This window comes from Pongo pygmaeus, chromosome 6, assembly GCF_028885625.2.
Source record: "Pongo pygmaeus isolate AG05252 chromosome 6, NHGRI_mPonPyg2-v2.0_pri, whole genome shotgun sequence".
In the NCBI taxonomy this organism is placed as follows: Eukaryota; Metazoa; Chordata; class Mammalia; order Primates; family Hominidae; genus Pongo; species Pongo pygmaeus.
In genome coordinates this window covers 114,648,297-114,672,247 of record NC_072379.2, presented here as the reverse complement: position 1 = coordinate 114,672,247, position 23,951 = coordinate 114,648,297, and the positions used below count along the sequence as shown (strand labels likewise).

The following is a 23,951-nucleotide window of genomic DNA, read 5'->3' as shown; positions in this document are numbered from 1 at the left end:
AAAGGCATAAAGGGTCATAAAATAAAAATTGTTCAGGTGATCTGCCAGTGTTTAGACTGGATCTAAAACAAAGGCTGCATTTGATGAGTAAGATCATGGATTTTAAGATTTCAGAAATGAAGCATTTTAGATGATGACAAGTCCCAAGGCATGGCTTTAAGTATAGGTAAAGAGAAGTCTAAGCTTAGGTTTATGTGCTGAACGATCAGGTTTAGAGAGTGCTGAGTTAAAATATTCAACTGCAAGTGTTGATTTACTTTTCCACAGAATTCTGACAGTTGTATATATTTTTAGGTGCATACGTGTTCATGATCACTTGGTATTATTTTTCCTTTAGATTTTAACCTTGAATTTTATATTGCTTAATATGAATACCACTACTGTGGATTTCCTTTTGGTTATATTTATGATACCTTTTTTAACCTTGTTTCAGCTTTTTCTGTTGTTTACTTTTAAGTGTGTCTCTTATAGACAAAATATTACAAAACCTTTTAAAAATCCAATTCAAGAGAGAGTTTCTCAATCAGTATGTTAACTCATTTATATTCTTGTACTTACTTTACTATTAGGATTTAACAGTTACAATTTCTTATGTTTTAAGTTACTATGCTTTCCGTTTCTTTGCCCTCTTTTTTCTATCTTCCATTGGTCAGTTTTTATCTTCTTTTCTGTTTGTTACTTCTAATATTTTGAGTCATCATTATGTTTTTTTCTACATCTATATCCTTGTTTAACATTATATATGACATACTCTTAAGTAAAAATCTACCTTAGTATGGTCTCATCTCCTTGTTGTCACCTACCTTTCTGAATTGATGTTTATAGAATTTATGTATGTATAGAATTCATGTATATATATGTACTTATCTATAGAAATACATATATAATTATTATGCATGTATGTCTCTCTCTACATATATATAGAGTTACTTAGATCACAAACATTTTACTGTTCTTTACTCATTCTTCTGTTTTGTATCAATTTCATGGTTTTATTTATCTTCTGACTGGAGTACTCCTTAAACTGTTTTTAAAAGATATTTTTGCCTTAAAGTTTCTGAGTTTTTATATCCAAAAAGAATTTAATTTCATCCACATACTTAAAAGATACTTTTTTGGCTATAAATGTGTAGGTTCAAAGTTCTTTACCTTTAATATTTCTAGTATTATCCCATTTTCTCCTTGCACTCAGTGTTGTTAAAAAGTTTTATTCTTGTTCTTTTGTAAACCTTTATTTTCACATATCTGAAAACGTATAAATGTTTTCCTTTGTCCTTGAATCTTATACTTTCTGTGCCTATTATCTCCATTTTTACTTTTGTCAAGCAATTTGCTCTTTCTTTGTATTCTTATGATCTTAATTTATTATTTTGAGGATTCTTACTTGCGGGTTTGTAATTCTTATTTTGTCTGATCTATTAATTCTGTTTCATCTGATACAAAATGGTGTGTTTATTATCTTTTTAAAATAACAAATGGATTCTTGGGTTTTTAATTATGGAGATACTTAGAAGTTGTGAAGGTTTTAGGCTGGATTTTAGATTTTAACATCCATTAAGATAATGGTTAAAACTGAAATTAGGGAAAAAAGTAGTCATGTAGGTAGATGACAGAAATGAGGGATAGTAGTGTTAAAGGCAAAGGCACAGCCTCCAAAGGAGGATGTTTCTCATGTAACAAAGAAAAGTTTCTTTCTGGAATAAGGGAAACCTAAGCATGCTTTATAGTCAACATGAAAAATTAAACAGACCACGTCATTTATGACGTAAGCTTCCAGAGAGAAAATAGATGAATAACTTATGTGTAACTTTTACTGAATCCACTCCAAGTATCCAAATGAAAAGCACTCCCCATAAATTATGTTTAGCAATCTTCTTTCCTCAAATCTTCTTCACATCTGTTCAGTACAAGGCTTTTGCCCGTTTAGTGGTAGAATATGAGTAAAATATCACAAAATAAAAATTCAAGTTTAATAACAATCAAGAATTTACTTAAAGAATTTCAGAGACTGGACCAAACAAAAGAAACAAAATATGCACGTGTATTAACCTCGCTTCTTTAAAGATCTCTCTGTGCATAAGGATTTAACATCTGACCATGGCTAGAGCTACACCCTCCACTGTAGTACCCATGAACTACATGTGGCTATTTGAATTTAAAGTTAGTCCAAATTCAGTAACTTATTTATTTTTATTTTTTGGAGATGGGGTCTCACTCTGTCACCCAGGCTGTAGTGCAGTGGTGCAGTCTCTGCTCACTGTAGACTCTGCCTCCCAGGTTCAAGTGATTCTCCCACCTCAGCCTCCCAAGTAGCTGGGACTACAGGCACACACCACCATGCCCGGCTAATTTTTGTATTTTTCAGTAGAGACACGGTTTCATCATGTTGGCCAGGCCGATCTAGAACTCCTGACCTCAAGTGATCTGCATGCCTCAGCCTTCCAAAGTGCTGGGATTGCAGGTGTGAGTCACTGCACCCGGCCAAATTCAGTAACATTTAAAAAAATTAAATGAAATTAAAATTTCAGTTTCTCAGTTACACTAATCACATTTTATGTGTTTAGTAGTCATATGTGGGTATGTGATTAGTTATTACTATTAATACATTGGTCATTTCAGATGTAGGACATTCCCATCATTACAGAAATTTCTATTGGATACCACTGGCCTTGAGGATTCTGTGATGTCAGTTTCTTGCATACTTTTCCACTTCATCTCTAACCGCTCTTGCCTTTGCGCACTCTGCTCGATTCCCATTAGTGCTCATTCTTTCTCAAACATGTTGAACTTGTTCCTACTTTAGGTGTTTCTTATTCTTTTCCCAAGGATCACCCTTCCCCATGTTAATCTTATCTCTGTCCAAATGTCAGTAAATCTTCTATGATGCACTTTATAAAATAACAACCATTTTCATCAAGCTGTATCCTCTACCTGCTTTAATTTCCTCAGCCCACTATTTGTTATTAAGCTGTTTATGGGTCTGTTTCCTTAAGACTTTGAGCTGCATAAGAGTAAGAATTTCCTGCTGTTGGCTATGGTAGCTCCAGTTCTAACCACAAGATCTCACAGTAAACATTGCTTAATTAATATTTGTTAAGATATGAATAGTGTTCCATATTTTTTGGAGTATCTTAGTAGAATTCTCTGAACACTTAATTCTCTTAAGTTCCTAGATATCTTGCTTTGAAGATAACATCAATAGAATTATAAAATATTTTTCCATATCTATCAGAGGGTACTCCTGACTGTATCTGCATATATCATGGGAAATTCACAGTACTATAGTTATATAAATAAAACATACACAATATCTTTGAGTTTATATCACATTTAAAAATTTAACTAAATGGAATATGATGGAAGCAAAGAGAGCTAGAGCTAGAGCAGAGAGAGAGAAAGAGAGAGAGAGAAGCAACCATTTTTTTAAACATATAAACTTTTAAAATCTCCCCCAGCTAAAGTACAGAAGGGAAGGAAAGTTTCTATTTTAGAAAAGAACTGAGAAAGGAAATAGAAAGCCAATGAGATTTGGACTATAGAGCCACATTTCTAGGATGTCAGTCCTTCCTCCACCACTCACTCACTATATAATCTGGGACAAATTATTGAATTTTTTTCTCTCAGTTTTCTATATAACAAAGTACTCATTTCATAGGGTTATTATAAGTATTAAATGAATGATGTATGTAAAGCACTTAGAAGCATGCCTGGTACATCTCATGCACTATAAAAGTGATTTTTATTGTTACTATTTAAAATGTTCATAATTATTGTTGTTTTTGTTATTGCTATTGCTATTACCTATTATTATTGGTCTTTAGAGAAGGTAGGATGAAATGTTTCCATCTCTTCTATATCTACAGGAATGTACTGGGTAATATTTAACCATGAATATTTAGATATCCACGTATAAGATGCAATCAGAACATTTTAAAAGAAAAATAAAGTTTGTAGAAAGTAATCTCTGTACATATTAACTATAGGGACCCTATCTGCCTTGAGATATTTCATGATAACCACTCTATTTATGTAGATACTGATTTCCAAGAGACTAGCCCAGGGTGATTTGCCAAGTTGTCACCTGTCAGCCTTTGGACACAAGTGCAAGAAAAAGCAACAGACCAAAGATTGTCAGGATTCCTGCATTTTCAATGCTAAAGTAATCTGTGTTTGTATATATATATATATATATATATAATATATTATAGTATTGAGGTTTTATATATATGTATATATAACCTCAATTTAAATTGTCTAAAAAACTTTTAAAGATTGCTAGAATTTTTCTCTCTGTTTTCAGACTGAAGCACGACTTTTATCATTATGTACAATATTCTAAATGTATTATATTTTGCTAGATGGAGGACGTTATTGAGGATATAATCGGTATGGAATCAAGTTTTAAAGAGGAAGGAGCAGACTCTCCTCTGCTAATGCAAAGAACAGTAAGTGATTTCAGACCCAAGAAGGTCATTGAAACGGAAATGAATACACTCTGATAATAAAAAAATTTGATTAGCAACTGGTGCTTTTTTCTGCACTTTTTAAACAGACAAGATAAAAGATGAATACTAGAAAATATTTATTGGTGCAGAAAAAAAGGTTATCTAATGGTTGAAGAATATAGTGCTTGTACTAATCTCTCTCTCTGTCTCTGTGTCTATCTATCTAATCCTATATACATGCATCTAACTATATATCTAATTTGCTAGCATTTTCTGTAAGGAATTTAATCTTTAGATTTTCTATTTTAAGCACGGCAAGTAATCAAACACTCTTATAAGGTCATGACTAAATTTTGACTATTTTACCATGACTAATACAGCTTTCAGATTTAAAGTCTCTGTACCTTCGTAGAAGAAAGAAAATATTACAACAATGAAAAATATAAATTTACTTCTAAGCCAATAGCCAGAGGTTAAAGTCAAATTGGAAAAGATAGAACAGGCCTCACCCTCCTTTAAAGTATGTAGAAAGACTTCTATGTTGAAATCAGTACAAATTCCTGCGATATGAAAGGGTAGTGTATTAGCTCCTATTTGCTTGCTGTGCACCTTCTGATTGTTCATTTATGAATCATAAAAATGTTATCTGTAAAGGGTGTATAAGCTCTTTCAGCATGTTTTGAAGGATTATTGTTGGTTTGTTTACAGTTTACAATCTTTTAGAGAACAGGAGAAAAAAGAATCTCAAAGATCGCAATTGAATTGTTACTTTAAATATTTAATTTAAAAAAGTGAATTCTGACTATATTGAGTTGTGGACTATTCATCTATAAGTCAGTAGGCTAGACTACATTATGATGGATGTTTTCAATTTAGGGCCTAGAAAAACATGTTGGTGGAAGCATCCCTTTTTTTTTGTATCAATTCTTCAGTGGACTATCTAATGAGAGAAGTGTCTCTTTCTCCTTTTCTCTAGTATGCAGGACCTCCACCAATACTAACTCTACCTGCTAAATATCAGATGGGGTTTCAAATCTGATTTTTGTTGCAGGATTTTTTTTCAGTTTTCATTTTTTTAAATATAGAATGATGACTCTACCTCTTTTCTCTTCAGATTTCAAGTAGCATAGTGACATGAAAACTAATTGTCTAGATACATTTGATATTAACGCTAATATCTCCCTTTCTAATTTCACAGCATGAGGATCCTATTTTCTTAACCAATATTCAACTTCTGAGTTTGAGGAAATGATATTAATTTCCTGCAGTCTTCTCTTCTTTGTACATGATACTTACTTCATTGAAATTGTATATACTGAAACATTCTCTGTCAAATTATCTACTTGTTTTGTAGAGTCTTTGTAGAATGGCTTACTCCGTAAAAAATTGGTGATGAATTTCATTGGGAATATGCTTTTGATATACAGAATGTAGTTTTAAATAGATGGATGCTATTGGCCTAAGTGTATTTACATAAAGAAATATCTGATGTTAACTAACCAAAGATTATTGATAATTTAGATCCACATGTAAAACAAAGCAGTTCAATTAACCAAATATTTACTGAATACTTATTATATGTAAAGCATAATATTCACACAATATGAGACTGCAAGTTGAGTGAGGCACAATTCACATGTCAAGAGATGACAATATAATGAGGTAGCACAATGAGTCATACCTGAGAGTCAGGGCGGGAAAGAATGTGGAACTTGGGTCAAACCCGTTTCTAGTCCAGACATGGTGCAAATCACGTAACCTGCCTTTGCTTTGGTATCTATTTCTGTATTATGGGAATAATTAAAAATATTGGTCTCTGAAGGCTGTTTTAATTGATATCTTATAGACTACATATGTTCATTTTGAATGCTAGTCAGAGATTTGCTCTGCAGCTCAAATGAAGGAGAAACCATGCGAAAGTGAGAATTTTTGGAAGTCCTTTAGAAAGAGGTGATGTTTGAAATATAGTTATGAAGTACTGTATAGTTAAGATTTTAAGAGATAGACATGAAGGCAGAAAAGTAGCAAGTTAAGAGAACAACATAAGGCAAGAAGTGAGAAAAAAGAGAATGTACAAGAATAGCTGGTAGAATAGGGGTAGGAAACTCTGAAGGATTTTTATAGTTTATGTAGATAAAAGCAAAGACTTGTTAGATTCAGAAAAAAGCTTTGAGTAAGTATATTAGCCAGTGAACTTTTGGTTGCAGGTGGTTAACCTGACTCATAAGGGGCTTAAGCATGAAAGGAATTTATTGGTTCATGCCATCTAAAAATCCCTAAGTAATATTGTATGTGGGCATCCCTTTGTAAATTTGTCTCTGTTTTCTTCTGTGCTGGCTTTATTCTCAGCCATTGAACAGACACTGTCATAGCCTATTCCCAGCCATGCATACACTTTTTTCTTGCTAACCTAGTTTTTTTTCAGACATCCATTCCTTCACAAGAAAGAGGAAGTTTCTGATTAATTTAAACCAATTCTGGTGGCCCCATTTCCCTTGCCAGAGATTGTTTTAAGAATGGGCTTGTGCTGCAATTCTGGCAAGTTGAGCAGGATACTGAGACCTGCTTGGAAGTTTTCTTCAGTCTGTAATTTCAAGAAAGAGAAGGCTTTTTGCTTCTCCATGATTTATGGGGCTTCTGTAGCCTTTTTTTTTTTTTCCCTAAAGGTAGATAAAGTGAGGAAAAACAAAGGAAATAAAGGGAAAGAGAAAATCAACAGATATGGAAAGAAATGCTGCTTATATGCCCCTGGAGAATTATATTGCCTATGGATATGTAAGGGTTTTTTTTTCTTTATTTTATTAGCCAATTATATCAGGATTTTCTGATTCTCAAAAACAAATGCATCCTAATGGAAACATTCAGTTAGTATGAGATACCTAAGAGGAATTGTTTTTCTTCTTATTTCCAGTTAAAGCTCTGGGGTAATAGAGCAGCTTCTGTCACATATCTATTTCTAAGCCAATGTCTCTGGGTCTTGGACCTACCCTAGAGCTGTGGCTTGAACAGCCCTCCACAACAAATTGCCCAGATTGAGTGAGAACCAAGAAAGCAGTAGTTGTTACCCAAGCAAATGTGAATGGATTCTAGTTAGGCTAAATTAACAGATGTTTATTAAAATAAGCTTCAAAAATGAGAATATTTACCAATAATTATTATTATGTTTACCTACTATATGACATGGGTTGTCTGTGTTAGTCCATTTTACATTTCTATAAAGGAATACCTGAGGCTGGGTACTTTTTAAAGAAAAGGGGATTATTTGGCTCATGGCTCTGCAGACTGTGTACGTGAAGCATTACCCTGGTATCTGCTTCTGGTGAGGGCCTCAGGAAGCTTTTAGTCATGGCGGAAAGGAAGGGGAGCCAGAGTGTCACATGATGAGACAGGGAGCAAGAGAGAGGGAAGAAGTTGCCATGCTCTTTTAAATAACTAGCTCCCATGTGAATAATTGTCCTAGTCCATTATCTAAAGCTAGCCCTACCATTTGTGTCTGGGATCCTTCCAAAGGACTTTTCTTCTCTAAATAGCTCCTCCTTCTAGATCATCAATATATACTGACCTACTGGATTATAAATATCAGCATTTGTCAGTCTTTTTTTTTTTGCTTTTTTAAAAATTTTATTATTATTATACTTTAAGTTTTAGGGTACATGTGCACAATGTGCAGGTTAGTTACATATGTATACATGTGCCATGCTGGTGTGCTGTACCCATTAACTCATCATTTAGCATTAGGTATATCTCCTAAAGCTATCCCTCCCCCCTCCACCCACCCCACAACAGTCCCCAGAGTGTGATGTTCCCCTTCCTGTGTCCATGTGTTCTCATTGTTCATTATCAGTCTTTAATAACACTCACTAAAAGCAAACCAAACCAAACCGCACCCTTTAAACACATTTCCTCTCTGGCTACTAGGCTATTTCATGACTCCTTTACATACACACACAAAAAAACTCACTGCCCCCATTTTCTCCCTGCCTCGACTTCCTTCCCTCTCGTTCTCTCCTCTCCAATAGGGCTTTTTTCCTCACAATTCTAAAAGGGCTCTGAAAACCAATCAATAGCAAACCAATAGCAAGCCAATCAATAGCAATCAATAGCAAACTAATCCAGTAGCAAATTCTCCATTGTCACCTGACTTGGCTTCTTAGTGGCATTTGACATGGTTGACCACTTCCTTCTTCTTGAAGAGCTATCTGGGATTCTGTGGATTCTCTGATTTTTCACTCATTTTACTGGTTCTTTTTCCTCTCACAGATGTCTAAATTCTGGAGTGTCCTAAGGCTCAGTCTTTGGTCCTCTTTTCTCATATATCAATACATGTCCTATAGGTAACATCAACACATCTCTAGCCTAGATCAATCCCCTATATGCCAGACTTATATATTCTACTGTTTACTTGATATCTCTTGTGGTTCTAACAGATATCTTAAACATAACATGGCTGAAAAGAAGTCCTCCCTCCAAAATCTGCTTTTAGTTGATGTGAAAGAAACAAACAAAAATGGTCATTCTTTGCTTTTCTCTCTCTTACTCCCATACCCACATCTATCAATATGTTTTTGTAATCCACATCCAAGATTTCCAGAATCTCACAGCTTCCTATCATGTCCTCTTGTAAAACATGTTCCATCGTCTCTCACTACAGCCACAGGCTCTGACCTAGCTTTCCTGCTACATTTTGTCCCCTTACAGCTGTTCTTCACAGAACAGCCAGAATAATCTTCCTAAAGAAATAATCAGATCCTGTTTCTCCTTGCTTAACATTTTATTAGCTTTCTGAAATACTCAGAATATAATCCAGACACTTTATTATAGTCAGCACTTCCCTTTGACTTCAGGGTCTGGATTCAGTGGCATCCTTTCTCCTCCTTAAACATGACAGGAATATTATCATCTTACAACCATTGCACTTCCTTTTCTTAGTTTGGAATGCTTTTGTCTCAAATCTTTGCATGGTTACCTCTTTATGATTCAGATCTTTAGTCAATGTCAGCTTGTCAAAGGGGCCTTCCACAATTACCCTAACTATAAGACCCTACTCCATGACTCCTCAAATCAATGTCTTATTTTATTTACCCTCTGACTTATGAGTAGTGTAACACAAATGATCTTATTTATCACTGCATTTACCTATTTATTCTGTGCTTCCCCCTGTAGAATGCAAACCCCTTGAAGACAGGGATTTTGTCTGTCTCATTTACTGCTGTGTCTCTGGAGCCTAAAACAGTAGCCTGTTTTGTTGTTAGTACCCGGCATAGTGACTAACACATCACAGGTGCTCAGCAAATGCATGTTAAATAAATGACTAAAATTCACACATAGTATTGAAATAATTGTTTTCATTATAATTCCTATTCAGGAATACTTTATTCTTGTTGCAGTAGCATGGTACTACTGCAACAAGAATAAAGACAATAATAATAATAGCTACCATGCATTGGTTACTTACTAGGCGACAAGAATTATGCAAAATACCTTCAGTGAAAAACTACATTTAATTTCACAACAAACCTATGAGATAGAGACTGTTATTGCCTATTAAAATTTTACAAATGAGGAAAGAAGCTTAGAGAAGTTCAGTAACTTGCCCAAGTTCATATAGTTAATGAATGGCAAAGTAGGGCCTTGAATCCAGCCCTGCATGAAACCAGTGCAACTATCCTACCCATTCTGCTGTGCCAGCGGTCCCAGGGAAGTAGCCATTTCATAGAACTATAGAATCCTATGATTTGAAGGGGTCTGAGACAGATCTTATCATCTGGCACACTCCACCTGAATGATTGCTTAGCCTCTGGGTTTAGATCTGTGTATTATTTACACCCTTTGGTCTTAGTTTCACCCCTTTCTTTCAGAGACGTGGTTGTGCATAGTAACTCATTTCTTTTAACATATATAGGTATTTTTTCAATCAAGTGTCTGTAAATGCTGGTGGCATTTGGTTGTCTAAGTAAACTGTTATAGTTCAAGATCATTCCAGAGACGAGGAATGAGTAAATATTAACAACCCCCTGTGCTTGGTTGGAACTTGAAAGGACTGCATAACATCAGTGAGCAAGCTTTTGTCAATCACAATCTAGACAAGATTAGTCTTAAAGTCCAAAGAAGAACCAAAGTTCACTTTAGTGTAGAAGTTTCTGCACAGTTCTCTTGGTTATTATTTGCAAGTTTAAGGAAAAGAAAATGATGAAGGAGAAAGAGAAAACCATTGCTATTGTGAAGGTTATAGACACTTCAAAGTTAAAACTGGTGAGCAAGTATATTTTGGAATTCTTTCAGTGTTTGGAGATGAAACCACCTTAAATACTAAATTTAAACTTTATAAACTTACAGTCAATAAAATAAGGTATGTAAACACTGAGCTTTGAAACGCATAAAATATATTCTGCTATATTGACAAGCGTGTTTACTTACAAGATTATTTTTAGTGCTCTGGACTATAGTAAAACAATTATAACAGTATATTTAGTAAAAAATATTAAAACTCATGTTTATTTTTACTTTTTAATCAAAAGATGAGGGTTTCAAACTAATTGTTGCAGTGTTTACATTAAATTAGTTGTTTTCATTTATTTATTACTAAATAGATCATATGTATATAATATGCATGATGCAAAAGTATTTATAAATTATCATTCTTTGTTTTGTACTTTATCTTTTCTATTATTGTATATAGTCACATATTATATTTCCAGATAATCTGCCACTATACGTATAAACCAACTCACCAAGGACAAGGATCTCCTACTCCAGCTCAACACATTGTATTTACATATGTCATACTAGGACAAAAATAATAACAGCAATAACACAGTGGGATTTCTCTATTCAGTGCATGTCATTTAAACTGTATACCTCTGCTTCAGTAGCCAAGAAAACAAATTTGGAGGAATATTAATGGTGTGTGTCATGAAACTATAAAGACCTTGTTTACTGCATCTACATTAATAAACACCCAAAAGGAAAGACAATAATCTTTCAAACGCCAATTTTTTGCTTGCATCGTGCACTCTAGGCTCTCCTACAGTGATCCTCTTTATACATGAAGTTTATTTTCCTTTTATGTCTACAGTTATTCTATCTAATCTTTTACCATTTTAAGGTCACAATGAATGTTTTCAGAAAAAACACAATATAGGATCCAAACAACTCAAAATACTCCCTCAGTTTCCCTGGACACTCACATTAAATATATGATAGTGCACAGACACATACATGTAAGGTATTTTTTCCTTTTGTTATCTCTACTAATAAATTATCTGGAAATATAATATGTGACTATATGTAAAACTTTTTTACATTTTTGTATTTATAATGAAATTATCTAGGACATTATATATATATGTATATGTATATACACATATATATCCGGAGATTCTTAGCTTTACATATATAATCCATTTTCAGGAACACGGTAAATATATACTATAATGCCTTTTCTCTTGCTGAGTGAATAAAAATGGAGAATGATAAAGCAATTAATTTAAGTTCAATTAGAAAATGTATTGCAAGTTTGTTAGCCCCATATTATTAGGGTGAAAGGAAAAATAAACCAGGCTGGCCTGAGGAAGAGTGCTGGAGAGGGCCTACCCAAAGTTGAGCCTTAGATTTGGATGCTTATTGAAGGAATGGGGACATTGGTAGTGCAGAAAACAGCAGTGGGAAAGAATAAAACTGAGAAAAATTAAATCCAATGCCTTGTAACTTTTTTTAGTACTCAAAACACTTAAGAATAAAAGTTTTAAAGGCAAGGCCCTTCTACCTATAGGGTAGATCATAAAGAATCCAGACATTGTGTTAGACATTCCTTGGATTGAATCCAAGCTCTCTACTTCTTTATAAAGCTATATGATCATGAAATGATGATTTCATTTCTTAGAGCTTCAATTATTTTATGTTTAAAATGACAATTATAATACTAGAGTTGTTATAAAGATTACCTGAGATATAGTTATTTAAATTATTATTATGAAACATGCTTGGTTTAATACCTGGTATGTAATAAATACTCAGCTGTCTATGGCATAGCACATATGTTAGGATCATGCTTGTATTTTATTATCTTCTTAAAAAAAATTCCCCATATAGAAATTCCCAGATTCCTTGCAGTAACATTCTTCCCCCTCACACCCTCCCTCCCCCTAGGGTTTGAAGTCTATTGTTGAGAGCCATGGGCACAGTATGTTTACATGTGGTGGTAAGAAATCTTTCATCTTGAGAGTAGTGGGAAATAATGTCGAATAGAGAAAGTGGGGCCATGCAGCGAGATTTTGAAAACTAAACGCAAGAATTTGGGCTTCATACGTGAGTTAAGGCAGAAAGATTTTAGATTTCAGATTTTTTGACTGGGAGAAAGCAGAAGGAAGTTGTATTTTTAAACTATGAGTTAGTCTGGGAGGGGTAGTGGTAGTTAATTGAGAGAGATGAAGAAATACTAGTGGCAGGGAACATAATTTAGGCTTAGGGCCGTGAGGATCTTGAAATATGAGAATAGGGAAGAATTTTCAAACTGAGAAATAGCTCTTAAAAAGTCATATCTGAGGGATAGATCAGATATAAAATATGAAGAGGGAAGAGGCCAAAACAGTAGAAAAAGCATATGTGGAATTCAGGTCAGATTATTTATGTTGTCCTGTATTTGTCCTGATAAGAATAGACGGATATATAAACATTTTCAGAGGTTAATTTTACTTAGATATTTCTACAATAATTTTGGACCCAGATTTTATTTTCTTATAGGGCAGCACTGATTTTAAACAAAGACAAAGCTATATTTTTCTAGGGTTATGAAAACATATATTGTCTCAAAAATATGTTGCCAATGCACTGAATTTGAATAAAAGTTTCACTGTCTTTTCTTCCAGACTTAAAATTGCAATTTGGAGACATTAGTAACTTCAACTAAAAAAAAGGCGCTATTTTGATAAAATGTGAGACAAATGCACACAATTCCTTATCCTAACAGTAAGCAAATGTGTAATTGAAACTTTGATCCTTAAGCATTCCATTTAGAGGATAAGGGTATATGGTAAACAGTGTTTCACAATTTTGTATAGAATCATTCTACATGTAATTAAATCAGCATCTTTACACAGTAGTAGAGTAGGAGATTAAGAGTAACAAATTTGATGAACAGAATCAGAATATCTAAGCCTGAAGAGGTAGGAAAAATTCCCTTTAAGAAGCTATTACTGTGGTAGAATTTTTGTAGGTAAGAAATACTATGTCAAACTATTTACTGGTCTTATCCAAAAAAGTTTATGAAATATATACCTTATGTGTAGAATTACTTTCATATCAACATCAGTTAAAACTTAATTAATTTAAAACTATACAGAAAACTCCAGTTAGGCATTTAAAAAAAAATCTGGCAGCATTGTGAAATTGTTACCGTCATTTCTACAGTTATCACACTTGACAGCATTGGCCTTGTCTGTTCTTTCTCCTTTGCTAGTCTACCATGCATTGGGCTAAGAAAACATGATCAACTTGTTTTTATCTTAGTTGTTTTTAACTTTGTATATATAAAGGATATCAAGCTGTGTGTGACATTTTGTAACTTAAATGTTTTCTCTTAATACTATATTCTGCATGAAGAAATAGACTGATACTGTGAACATATCACTTTTCTTCTCTTACCTTATTACCTTGGCTAGAATTTCAAATGCAAAGTTGAACGTCAAAAGGAATGATTTTGATGGGAATAATTAATTAGGATGTTTGCCTTAAAGTTTCAGACATATTATTTATCAAATTACAAAAATTCTATTCCTAACAAACTGAGTTTTATAATAAATGGGATTAACTTTTATCAAATGCTTTTTCTGAATTTGTTGAGATGATCATAGATTCTTTTTCTCTTTTAAATTATAAAATACACTTACGGGAAACCAAACTTGGTGGTGGCAAATTATCTTATTTATAGTTTTTGAATTCAAAGTGTTAATAATATTTTGCTAAATATTTATAATAATGAGTGAAACGGGCCTATAATTTTTCCTCCTCTAATGTCTTTATATGATTTTGGTGTCAATGAATTGGGACATATTCCCACTTGCCTTTAAAGTTGTTTGGAAGCATTTTTACAAAATGGCATGATATATTTCTTGAAAATATGATACTTTTCCCCATAAAAGTATCTAGTTCAGATATTTTCCTTATGAAGTATGTTTAAAGTTTCTTTTGATTCTTCAGTAATCATAATACGATTACCACTATTAATTACTTCTTCAGTCAGTAATTACATTTACTAAGTAATATTTTTCTAGAAAATTTTGCATTTTGTCTAAGCATTTACAATCAATGGCAAATTTTGTCAACTGTGAACATAGATCATTTCACTTATTTATTTCCAATGTGGGTAGCTTTTGTTGCTTTTTTTTTTTGCCTAATTATTCTGGCTAAAACTTACAATACTATGTTGAAGAGAAGTAGTGAAAATAGCATCCTTATCTTGCTCCCTGTTGGTAGTATATCCCATTGTGTTTTTATATTGGGGTAAAATATATGTAACATAAAATTTACCATTCTAAACATTTTTAAGTGTACAATTCAAAGGCATTAAGTACATTCATAATGTGTAACCATCACCACTATCCATTTCCTAAACTTTATCAATATCCCAAATAAAAACTCTGTACTCATTAAGCAATAGCTCCCCTTATCTCTGAATCTCCAGATACTGATAACTTTGGTCCACTTTCTGTCTCTATGAATTTCACTATTCTAGGTACCTCATATAAGTAAAATAATACAACATATATCCTATTGTGTTTGGCTTATTTCACTTAGCATAATTTTTTCAAATTTCACCCATGTTGCAGCATTCATCAGAATTTCATTCCTTTTTAAGCCTATTCCATTATGTGTATACACCACATTTTATTTATCTATTCATCTGTTGATGGACATTTGACTATTGTAAATAATGCTAATATGAACACTGGTGTACAATTATCTGTTTAAGTGCCTGCTTTCAATTCTTTTGGATACATACTTAGAAGTGAAGTTACTGGATCATATGTTAATTCTATACTTAACTTTTGAGGAACTTCCATACTTCTTTCCACAATGGCTGCACCATTTCACATTCCCACCAGCACTCCTCAATTTTTCTTTTGATATTAGCCATCTTAATAAGATTGAAGTATTACATGGTAGCTTTGATTTGCATTTTCCTAATGACTAGTGATATTGGGCATCTTTTCGTGTGCTTATTGGCCATTTGTATATATCTTAATTGGAGAAATGTCTATTCAAGTCTTTTGCCCATTTTGAAAATTGGGTTGTCATCATTCTAAGCAAACTATCACAAGGACAGAAAACCAAACACTGCGTGTTCTCACTCAGAAGTGGGAGTTGAACAATGAGATCACATGGACACAGGGTGGGGAATATCAAACACCGGGGCTAGTCAGGGGGAGGGGGACTGGGGGAGGGATAGCATTAGGAGAAATACCTAATGTAAATGACGAGTTTATGGGTGGAGCAAACCAACATGGCACATGTATACCTATGTAACAACCTGCACGTTGTGCATATGTACCCTCGAACTTCAAGTATAATAAAATAAATAAATGAAATTGGGTTGTTAGTTTTTGTTGTTGAGTTTAAGATTTATTTTTATGTATATATTCTGGATCTTAATCTCTTAAGAAATACATGATCTGCTAGTAGCTTCTCTCATTGTGAGGGTTGTTTTATAGATTTTTTCTTATATTTATGTATTTGATCCATTTTGAGTTAATTTTTGTATGTGGTGTTAGGTAAACATCTAACTTCATTCTTTTACATGATGATAGCCAGTTTTTCCCAACACCATTTGTTGAAAAGAATTCCTTTCCCCACTGAGTGGTCTTGGCACCTTTGTCAAAAATCATTTGACCATAAAATAGAGAGAGTTTATTTCTGGACTTGCTATTATACTCCCTAGGTCTATACATCTTATTGTCAGACTCACACTAGCACAGATTTAGATAACTGCAGCTTTGTAATAAGTTTTGAAATCTAGAAGTGTGAGTGCTCCAACTTTGTTCTTTCACAAGATTGTTTTGATTATGCAGGGTCCCTTGAGATTTCATGTGAATTTAAAATGCATTTTTCTATTTCTTTAAAAAATGCAGTTGGAATTTGATAAAAATTGTATTGAGTTTTAGACTGCTTTAGATAGTATTGCAATGTTACAATATTATTTCTTTTCATCCATGAACACAAAATGCCTTTCCACTTATTTATGATTTCTTTCATTTCATTCGGCAGTATTTTTTAGTTTTCAGTGTATAAGCCTTTTGCTTCTCAGTTTAAGTTTATTCCTAAGTATTTCATTCCTATTGATGCTATTTAAATGGAATAGTTTTCTTAATTTCTTTTTCAGTTTGTTCGTGGTTCATGTGTAGAAATGCAACTGATTTTTGAGCTAATAAATGAATTCAGCTAAGCTGCAGTACATAAAATCAGCACACAGTTTGATGGTGTATGTGCATGTGTGCATGTGTGTGTATAAGTGTAGAATCTTAGGGAGGGTTTTCTTAATATGAGATCGTGTCAACAGTTAGCAGAGATCATTTCATTTATTCCTTTCCGATATGGATAGCTTTTGTTACTTTTTCTTGCCTAGTTATTCTCACCTAAACTTACAATACTGTGTTGAATAGAAGTAGTGAAAATAGGCATCCTTATCTTGCTTCTAATCTTAGTGGAGAAACTTATTACCTTTTAAATCTAACGTACTGTTGTTACTTTATCCTTTCATTTGAAATGTTATTCATTTAATCAGTTTTGCTAGAAGCATGTCAATCTTGTTAATTTTTTTTCAAACAAAAACAACCTTTGGTTTATGAATCTATCATTGTATTGTTTTGTTCTTCACTGATTTATGGCCTTATTTTATTATATTATCTATTCTAGTTTCTTTGGATTTATTTGGTTATTTTCCCCTATTTTTTAAAGAATGATGGTTAATTTATATAATTCAAAAATGAATCTATTTTTATCATTTATTATTTAAGGCTATGAATTTTCTTTAAAGCATTGTTTTGCCATATTCTAGACATTTTTTACATGTGTTTTATCTTTGTTGTATTTTAAAATTCCAGTATGATTTCATCTTAAACTTTGAGGTTTTTAACAATTTTCTAAAATTTCAAAATATTTTGGCAATCAGATACTCTATGAAATGTGTTGAGGGTTTCTTTTGACTGAGCACCTAGTCAGTTTTTGTATATGTTCCATATGTACTTGAGAAAACTGTATTCACTATTTCTTCATGTAAAACTATATACAAGTCTATTGAGCTGAGATTTAACATTTATTGTTCCAATCTTCTATACCATTACTGATTATTTTTGTCTGCTTGACTTTTCAAAAATGAGGAGATGTGTGTTAAAGTCTTCCACTATTTTGGTGTATTTATTCATTTCCCCTTGTAGTTCTAAACATTTTGTTTCACATATTTGGAGGTTATTTTATTAGAAGCACACATGCTTGTAATTGTTATACCTTTTAGGAATAGTGACTCATTATCCCTAATGATTTTTTAACGTGAAAGCCCTTTTTTCTGATATTAATATAGCTACATCAGCTTCCCCATGGATATCATTTGCTGGATATGTCTTTTTCCATTCTTTAAGTTTTAATCTTTATGTGTCCTTTTACTGTGTGGATATGTCTCTCATAAGATACTTGTATCTAGTCCCTGTTTTCTTACTTTATCTGTCAACCCTTTACCTAGGGAGTCTGACCTATTTAGATCAATTATTATTATTGATATGTTTTCACTTGCTCGTCTTAATTCATTTTTGTGCCCCATTTTTAAGTTTCTCCTTAATACATTCTTACCACTTTCACATCCTTTGGCTTCCCTGCGACAGCAACCCAATTATGCTGATATTATCTAGATCGAGTTACATGGTTATGTGTTTCACTTAATCTTTGATCTTGGATCCATTGCCATTATTTATTCCACAATCACTTTACCAAGATATATGATCAATTTTATTTTATATTTTCGAGCGTATTCATTAAATATCTCTACTTATTTAAGCATTTCACCCCAACTTTTTCCAGTGTTAGTCTTTATGGGATGCACTTTCTTAAGCATTGTATGCCTAAGAATATTTTTTATCATGGCCTCATGTGTGAATGACATTTGAGCTGGATATAAAACTATAAAACTTCGTTTTATTTTCTTTCAGTGTTTTAAAATACAGATTTGTTTTATTTTTCCATTCAATTTTGCTATTGAAAAGTCTTATATTAATTGGACTTTTGTTCTTTGTACACAATCTTTCTTTCTAGGCTTTTAGATTTTTTCTCTTTATTATTGTATATTATTTCATTTTAGTATAATATATCTGAATGTAGGTCTTTTCTGTCATTCTTATTAGTCATTCTATAAACACTTTGATTTTTAAATGAAAATAAAATAATGATGACTTAAGGTGAAATAAAACACTGTGGTCCATTGATAATTATTAATTCTTTAAAATGTGTCTCCATTACTTTAAAAAATTCTTTCTTTCTTCCAATATTATTTTTCTCTCTTTTTGAAACTCCTGTTATCTGTAATTTAGTTCTAATAATTCTATTCCCTGTATTGTTTAGGTGTTCTTTCATATGTTCTATTTTTTAGTCCTTTTCCTTATCTTCCTGGGAGATTACTTTAAAAATTTGGCTTTATATTTTACCAATTGTTTTATTCCTTTTTCATTGTTTCCATTATGTTATTTTTCCACTCTATAGGATTTTTTTTCTAAGCGTTCTATTTCTCATATCTCTCATTTCTCCTTGGTCTCTTCGATCATTATGTTTACTGTTTATTATTTTATGTTAGAAGTTATTACAAATACCTTTGATGTTATTTATAATGTTGTTTGTTGCCTTAATTTTGAAATAGTCATTTTCCTCAAATGTTTTGATATTTTGACCTGCTAGCTCATTTTCTTCAGGAAATATTAGTTACTGTAGATAGCAGTGTATATGTAGAAAGGTGTATATGTAGAAAGTAGTATATATGTAGAAAGGTTAGACTCCATTTGTTTCAGTCCCTATGACCTCAGTAGTGGAGATGTGAATAAAATCTAAGGCGAAGAGCCTCTGATACCAGGAAACTACTACTGTCAATCACTCCTCACCTCAGATCAGGAGTTCACTTTTTTCTGTCAGAAAGAAGTATTGCCTTATAGAGAAGTAGACTCTGCTTTATCAGGCCTTCTCTCTCACTTTGTTGACTGGATTTTATAATAAATTATTTATTTTATGTCTTTAAAGTTTGTGAATTTTTTGTTAATAATAATATGTTTGCATATTGTCACAATAAAGATTTTGCTTTACTGAGAAAGCAAACTTTTAAGAATATCGTAATAAATATTTCTTCATAAAATAGGTATTCATTTGCCTACTGATCTACAAAACTAAGTTAAAACTTGGACCTTATTACCTAAGTTACTTATACCTTTGACAAAGGTTGATATAAGTTTTCTTTGTAAGCTTTTTCACAGGTGAATGCAATCTGTACATTTTCACTAACACTGGACTCTTACATCTTTTAATGGAGAAAATGCACTTTAGGTTACATGAAGTGTACTACACACTTTGAAACTGAACTCAATTGTTTAATGATATTCAAAAAGTGATTAGCCATTTACATGAAATAGAGAAGTACCTACAGCATAAAATTAAATAGGATATTAATTATTGTGCTTTAGGGCATAAATTAGACAATAACCAAGATCAGAAGAATATGCAATATGGCTACAGTTCAGCAGGATTAGATTCATTATCAGAATTTAGACCCCATTTCTAAGGAATAATGCACTGGGTGCTGTCTGACTAGGTAATATGGAGGCAAGGAAATGCTATAGTTAGGAACCTCTTACTTTATTGTTGCAGTATATCTGTAATATGGCTCCTTTTCTTCCTTAACATTTCTGCAACTTGCCATTTCTTCATTGAAATCCATCTGAATTCAAGCTCTTCAGAGGGAAAGTGCCCTTTTCCTAGTTCTGTCCCCCTTACTCCCTTTTTGTTCAATGTGTCCGTTATGCTTCTCAAAGGCACAGTGGAAATGTGCAATTCAAGCTGGTGATGCCTCAGCTCATAACCAACAGGCCTTTCAAAAATGACCTTGGAAAATGTACACTTTAAAAAGTATGGCTAAGTGAGTCACATCTTAGAAAAACATCTGCTTTTTGGATTTTTTCCAAAGAATAATTGTATTTATTTGCTACTAACACACATTGTCTGCCTAATTTGCTCAACTTTGTCCCTATTTTACAGATGAGAAAATTGAGGAGAAATAGCTGATGACTTCAATAGCTGGCCTTTATGGCTCCCTTCCAAGACCCATAAAGCAAAAATTCTCTTACAATTAAGTTTATATAAAGTAAACGTGAAGAGTCCTAATAGAGTTAATAATGAAAAAATATGAAAAAACACATCTGAGAGCCATATAAGTCTAAAATGTCCTTATTGATATGCATATAAACTGACGTGATTTCAACTGTGTTTTCAAATTTTTCCCTTCAGGTATATACAACATTTATTATATATACTATAATAGATTATTATCTCAGAAACTAATTTTGGACATAATATGTCCTTTCTTCATATTTACTTCCAGTCTGATTTTATCAGTTCTCTCAAATTGAATTGGAGTTTTGCAAAAAGTGGGTTGTGAAGTTAGATTCTTCATGAAGACTTGTTAAAGCATTGTTTTATTGTATGTTTTATTCCTAGTCATTGAGGAAATAAAAAAAATTGCTTCTTATTCAGCTCTTGATTTATTGCACAAAAGTGGAAGAAAGATACTCACAATGGAAATATCTTAAAATTTCAAATCCTGCATAGTGAATGCAGCTTGTTCTGGAATAATGAGTATTAACCTGAAATATGAATATTACTTAAATTTGATTTTCTTGGGAAATCAAATCAATAAGCAAACTTTGATTAATGAATTGGTGCAATTTTGAATTGTGTATAAAGCAACTTGGTTTTCTGAAAAATTGTCCCCAAGAAGCAGTTCAAGAATTGCAGTGTTGCTATAATTGGATGTACCCTATATTCACTAGAGGCAAAAGTAGTTTTAGACTACTTTTGGTTACCAGCTGGGATATTTATAATAATCTAGAACATTAAGTGTACAATGAGAAAAAGTATGCCTTCCAGGAAGGGAATAGTTTCTCATTTAATTAACAGTGTAAAACACCTCTTGACTGTGAGTTGCTGGTAGCACTGATGGTATTAAGAAGGCTCCCAAAATGTTCAACCGTTATACCTAATTTGTGGGATGTGGTGAACTTTCCAGCTTTGCAAAGATGTATATTGATTTTTGTCCAAAATAATGTTTTTAATTACATCCATTTATAACCAGGTCATATGCTGGATCAAACTTCCATAACTTTGTAAATATTAATAGGAATTTTCCTTCATACATGAACTGATTTCTCTTTTTGCTTAAACACATATAACTTTTTTCAGCACATCTTATCTGTAAGCATTTTATAATGCATTTTTAAAAAGTTAATGCATACTCTTGTCTTGTTTAAAAGCAAAATGCCCCAAATTAGCAATTATTATTAACAAAATGCCACATTTAAAGTGGAAAATGTAACATATGTAACTAAATATATCAATTTGCACGAACGTTTTTATTAATCTTTTCTTCCTTTTTCCTCTTAAGTTATCTGGAAGTATTTTGGATGTGTATAGTGGTGAACAAGGAATTTCACCAATTAACATGGGGCTTACAAGTGCTTCTTGTCCAAGTAGTCTACCAATGAAAAGAGAAATTACAGGTAATGTTTCTTTTATAGTTTTACCCTTTTTATTTTTATTAATAACATAAGTTATGAGTGACATATATTATGCTAACTAGAATTTTAGAAGTATAACAAAACAATTACAAAAAAGAAGGCAGACAGTAAATTCATCATTTCTTTCTATGATAATCAAGCAGTAAGTTAAAATAACTTATAGTTTGACTGAATTGATTCATTATTTTGGAAATTGAGCAAATACACATATATGTTTTGTATACATATATACATGTATATACACACACTTATATACATACATATATAAAAGACAGCTTCATTTAACATAGGTTCATTTTTATATTAAATAGATGCCATTTATTAACATGGTTACAAAGAGATATAATAAATTAGAGAAATTAGTCTATTCTTCGCAGAATTTGATTAAAAAAACAAATATTGGATTTTTTTTCTTTTTAGCTTGTTTTGTGGATTCTATTCTTTGTATGCAGAATTTGATAAAAAACAAATATTGGATTTTTTTTCTTTTTAGCTTGTTTTATGGATTTCGTGATAGACTCACATCTAATTTTCTTAATTGAAAATAAATCCTGAGTTTTCAATAGTTTATTTTAATTGTTACAACTCAAATTATAGGAGCATAGTCAAATTCTTCCAAAAGAAATAAGGAAATCAACCCAGGGTAAAAGGAGCTACTTTCCTAAAGGTGTAACAGCTGATTACAGGCAGAACTGGATCAACGTAAGGGTTTCCTGACTTACAAGTCCAGTGTTAGTTTCTCCATAAGAATAAAGTAAATAAATTCACTTGAGATTTCTGCAATAAACTTTTGGTTTGGAGCTCAAACACCATGGTAAAATTTTAAATAAATATAACATGACCACTCTTAAAGCTCAAACAATAATTCAAAAATGTCTATCATCCAAATTATTCAGACTAAAATTAATGACTATAGTTTTAAATAAATACATTTAAATAAAATGTATTATTTTACGAACTTTTTAAACTATAACTCTAATAATATTGTATTATTTTTGTTGCATAACAACAAATTACCCCTGAAATTTAGCAACTTGATGTAATAAACATTTATAATCTCAAAGTAATAAACATTTATAATCTCATTGAGTCTTTGAGCATCAAGAATCCCGGAGTGGCCTAGTGAATTCGTTCAGACCAGAATCTCTTATGAGGCTGTAGTCAAGATGTCAGCCAGAAGTACAGACACCTGAGACTTGACTGAGGCTGGAGGATGCACTCCCGAGGTGTTTCACTCAAGGTCTTGTAGGATAGTGCTTCCTGTTGGCAAGTGGTCTTTGTTCCTGACTACTTGGACTTCTTCATAGGGTTGCTTGAGTGTCCTCATGACATGACAACTAGAGATCAAAGAGATGCCAATGTGAAAGTTAAAAATTTCTCCGATTGATATACCTAATACTAAATGATGAGTTAATGGGTGCAGCACACCAGCATGGCACATGTATACATATGTAACTAACCTGCACATTGTGCACATGTACCCTAAAACTTAAAAGTATAATAATAATAAAATTAAAAAAAAATTTCTCCGATTATCTAGCCTTGGATACCATACTAGTCATTTCCACAACAAGCTAGTGGCTTCACAGGTCAGCCTTATTTATTTAATGTGGGAGGGAATTACAAGGTGTGAATACTACAAATTAAGAATCATTGTAGGCCATCCTAGAGGTTGATGGTCATATAAATACAA

General features: G+C 32.4%; 1 protein-coding gene across 7 annotated transcripts in view; it reads left to right on the top strand.

Annotated features, from left to right (window-relative positions):
- Positions 1 to 23,951, top strand: part of TFEC (transcription factor EC) — a 273,116-nt gene that overhangs the window by 232,017 nt on the left and 17,148 nt on the right. For 4 of the 7 annotated variants that reach the window (XM_054495507.1, XM_054495506.2, XM_054495508.1 and 1 more), the window contains 2 exons: positions 4,359 to 4,445; positions 22,126 to 22,240. In XM_054495507.1, coding sequence (XP_054351482.1) covers positions 4,359 to 4,445; positions 22,126 to 22,240 — 202 coding nt within the window. Of the gene's footprint in view, positions 1 to 4,358; positions 4,446 to 10,572; positions 10,698 to 22,125; positions 22,241 to 23,951 lie in introns of those variants that run through there. The other 3 variants (XM_054495510.1, XM_054495509.1, XM_054495512.1) reach the window with 2 other exon arrangements.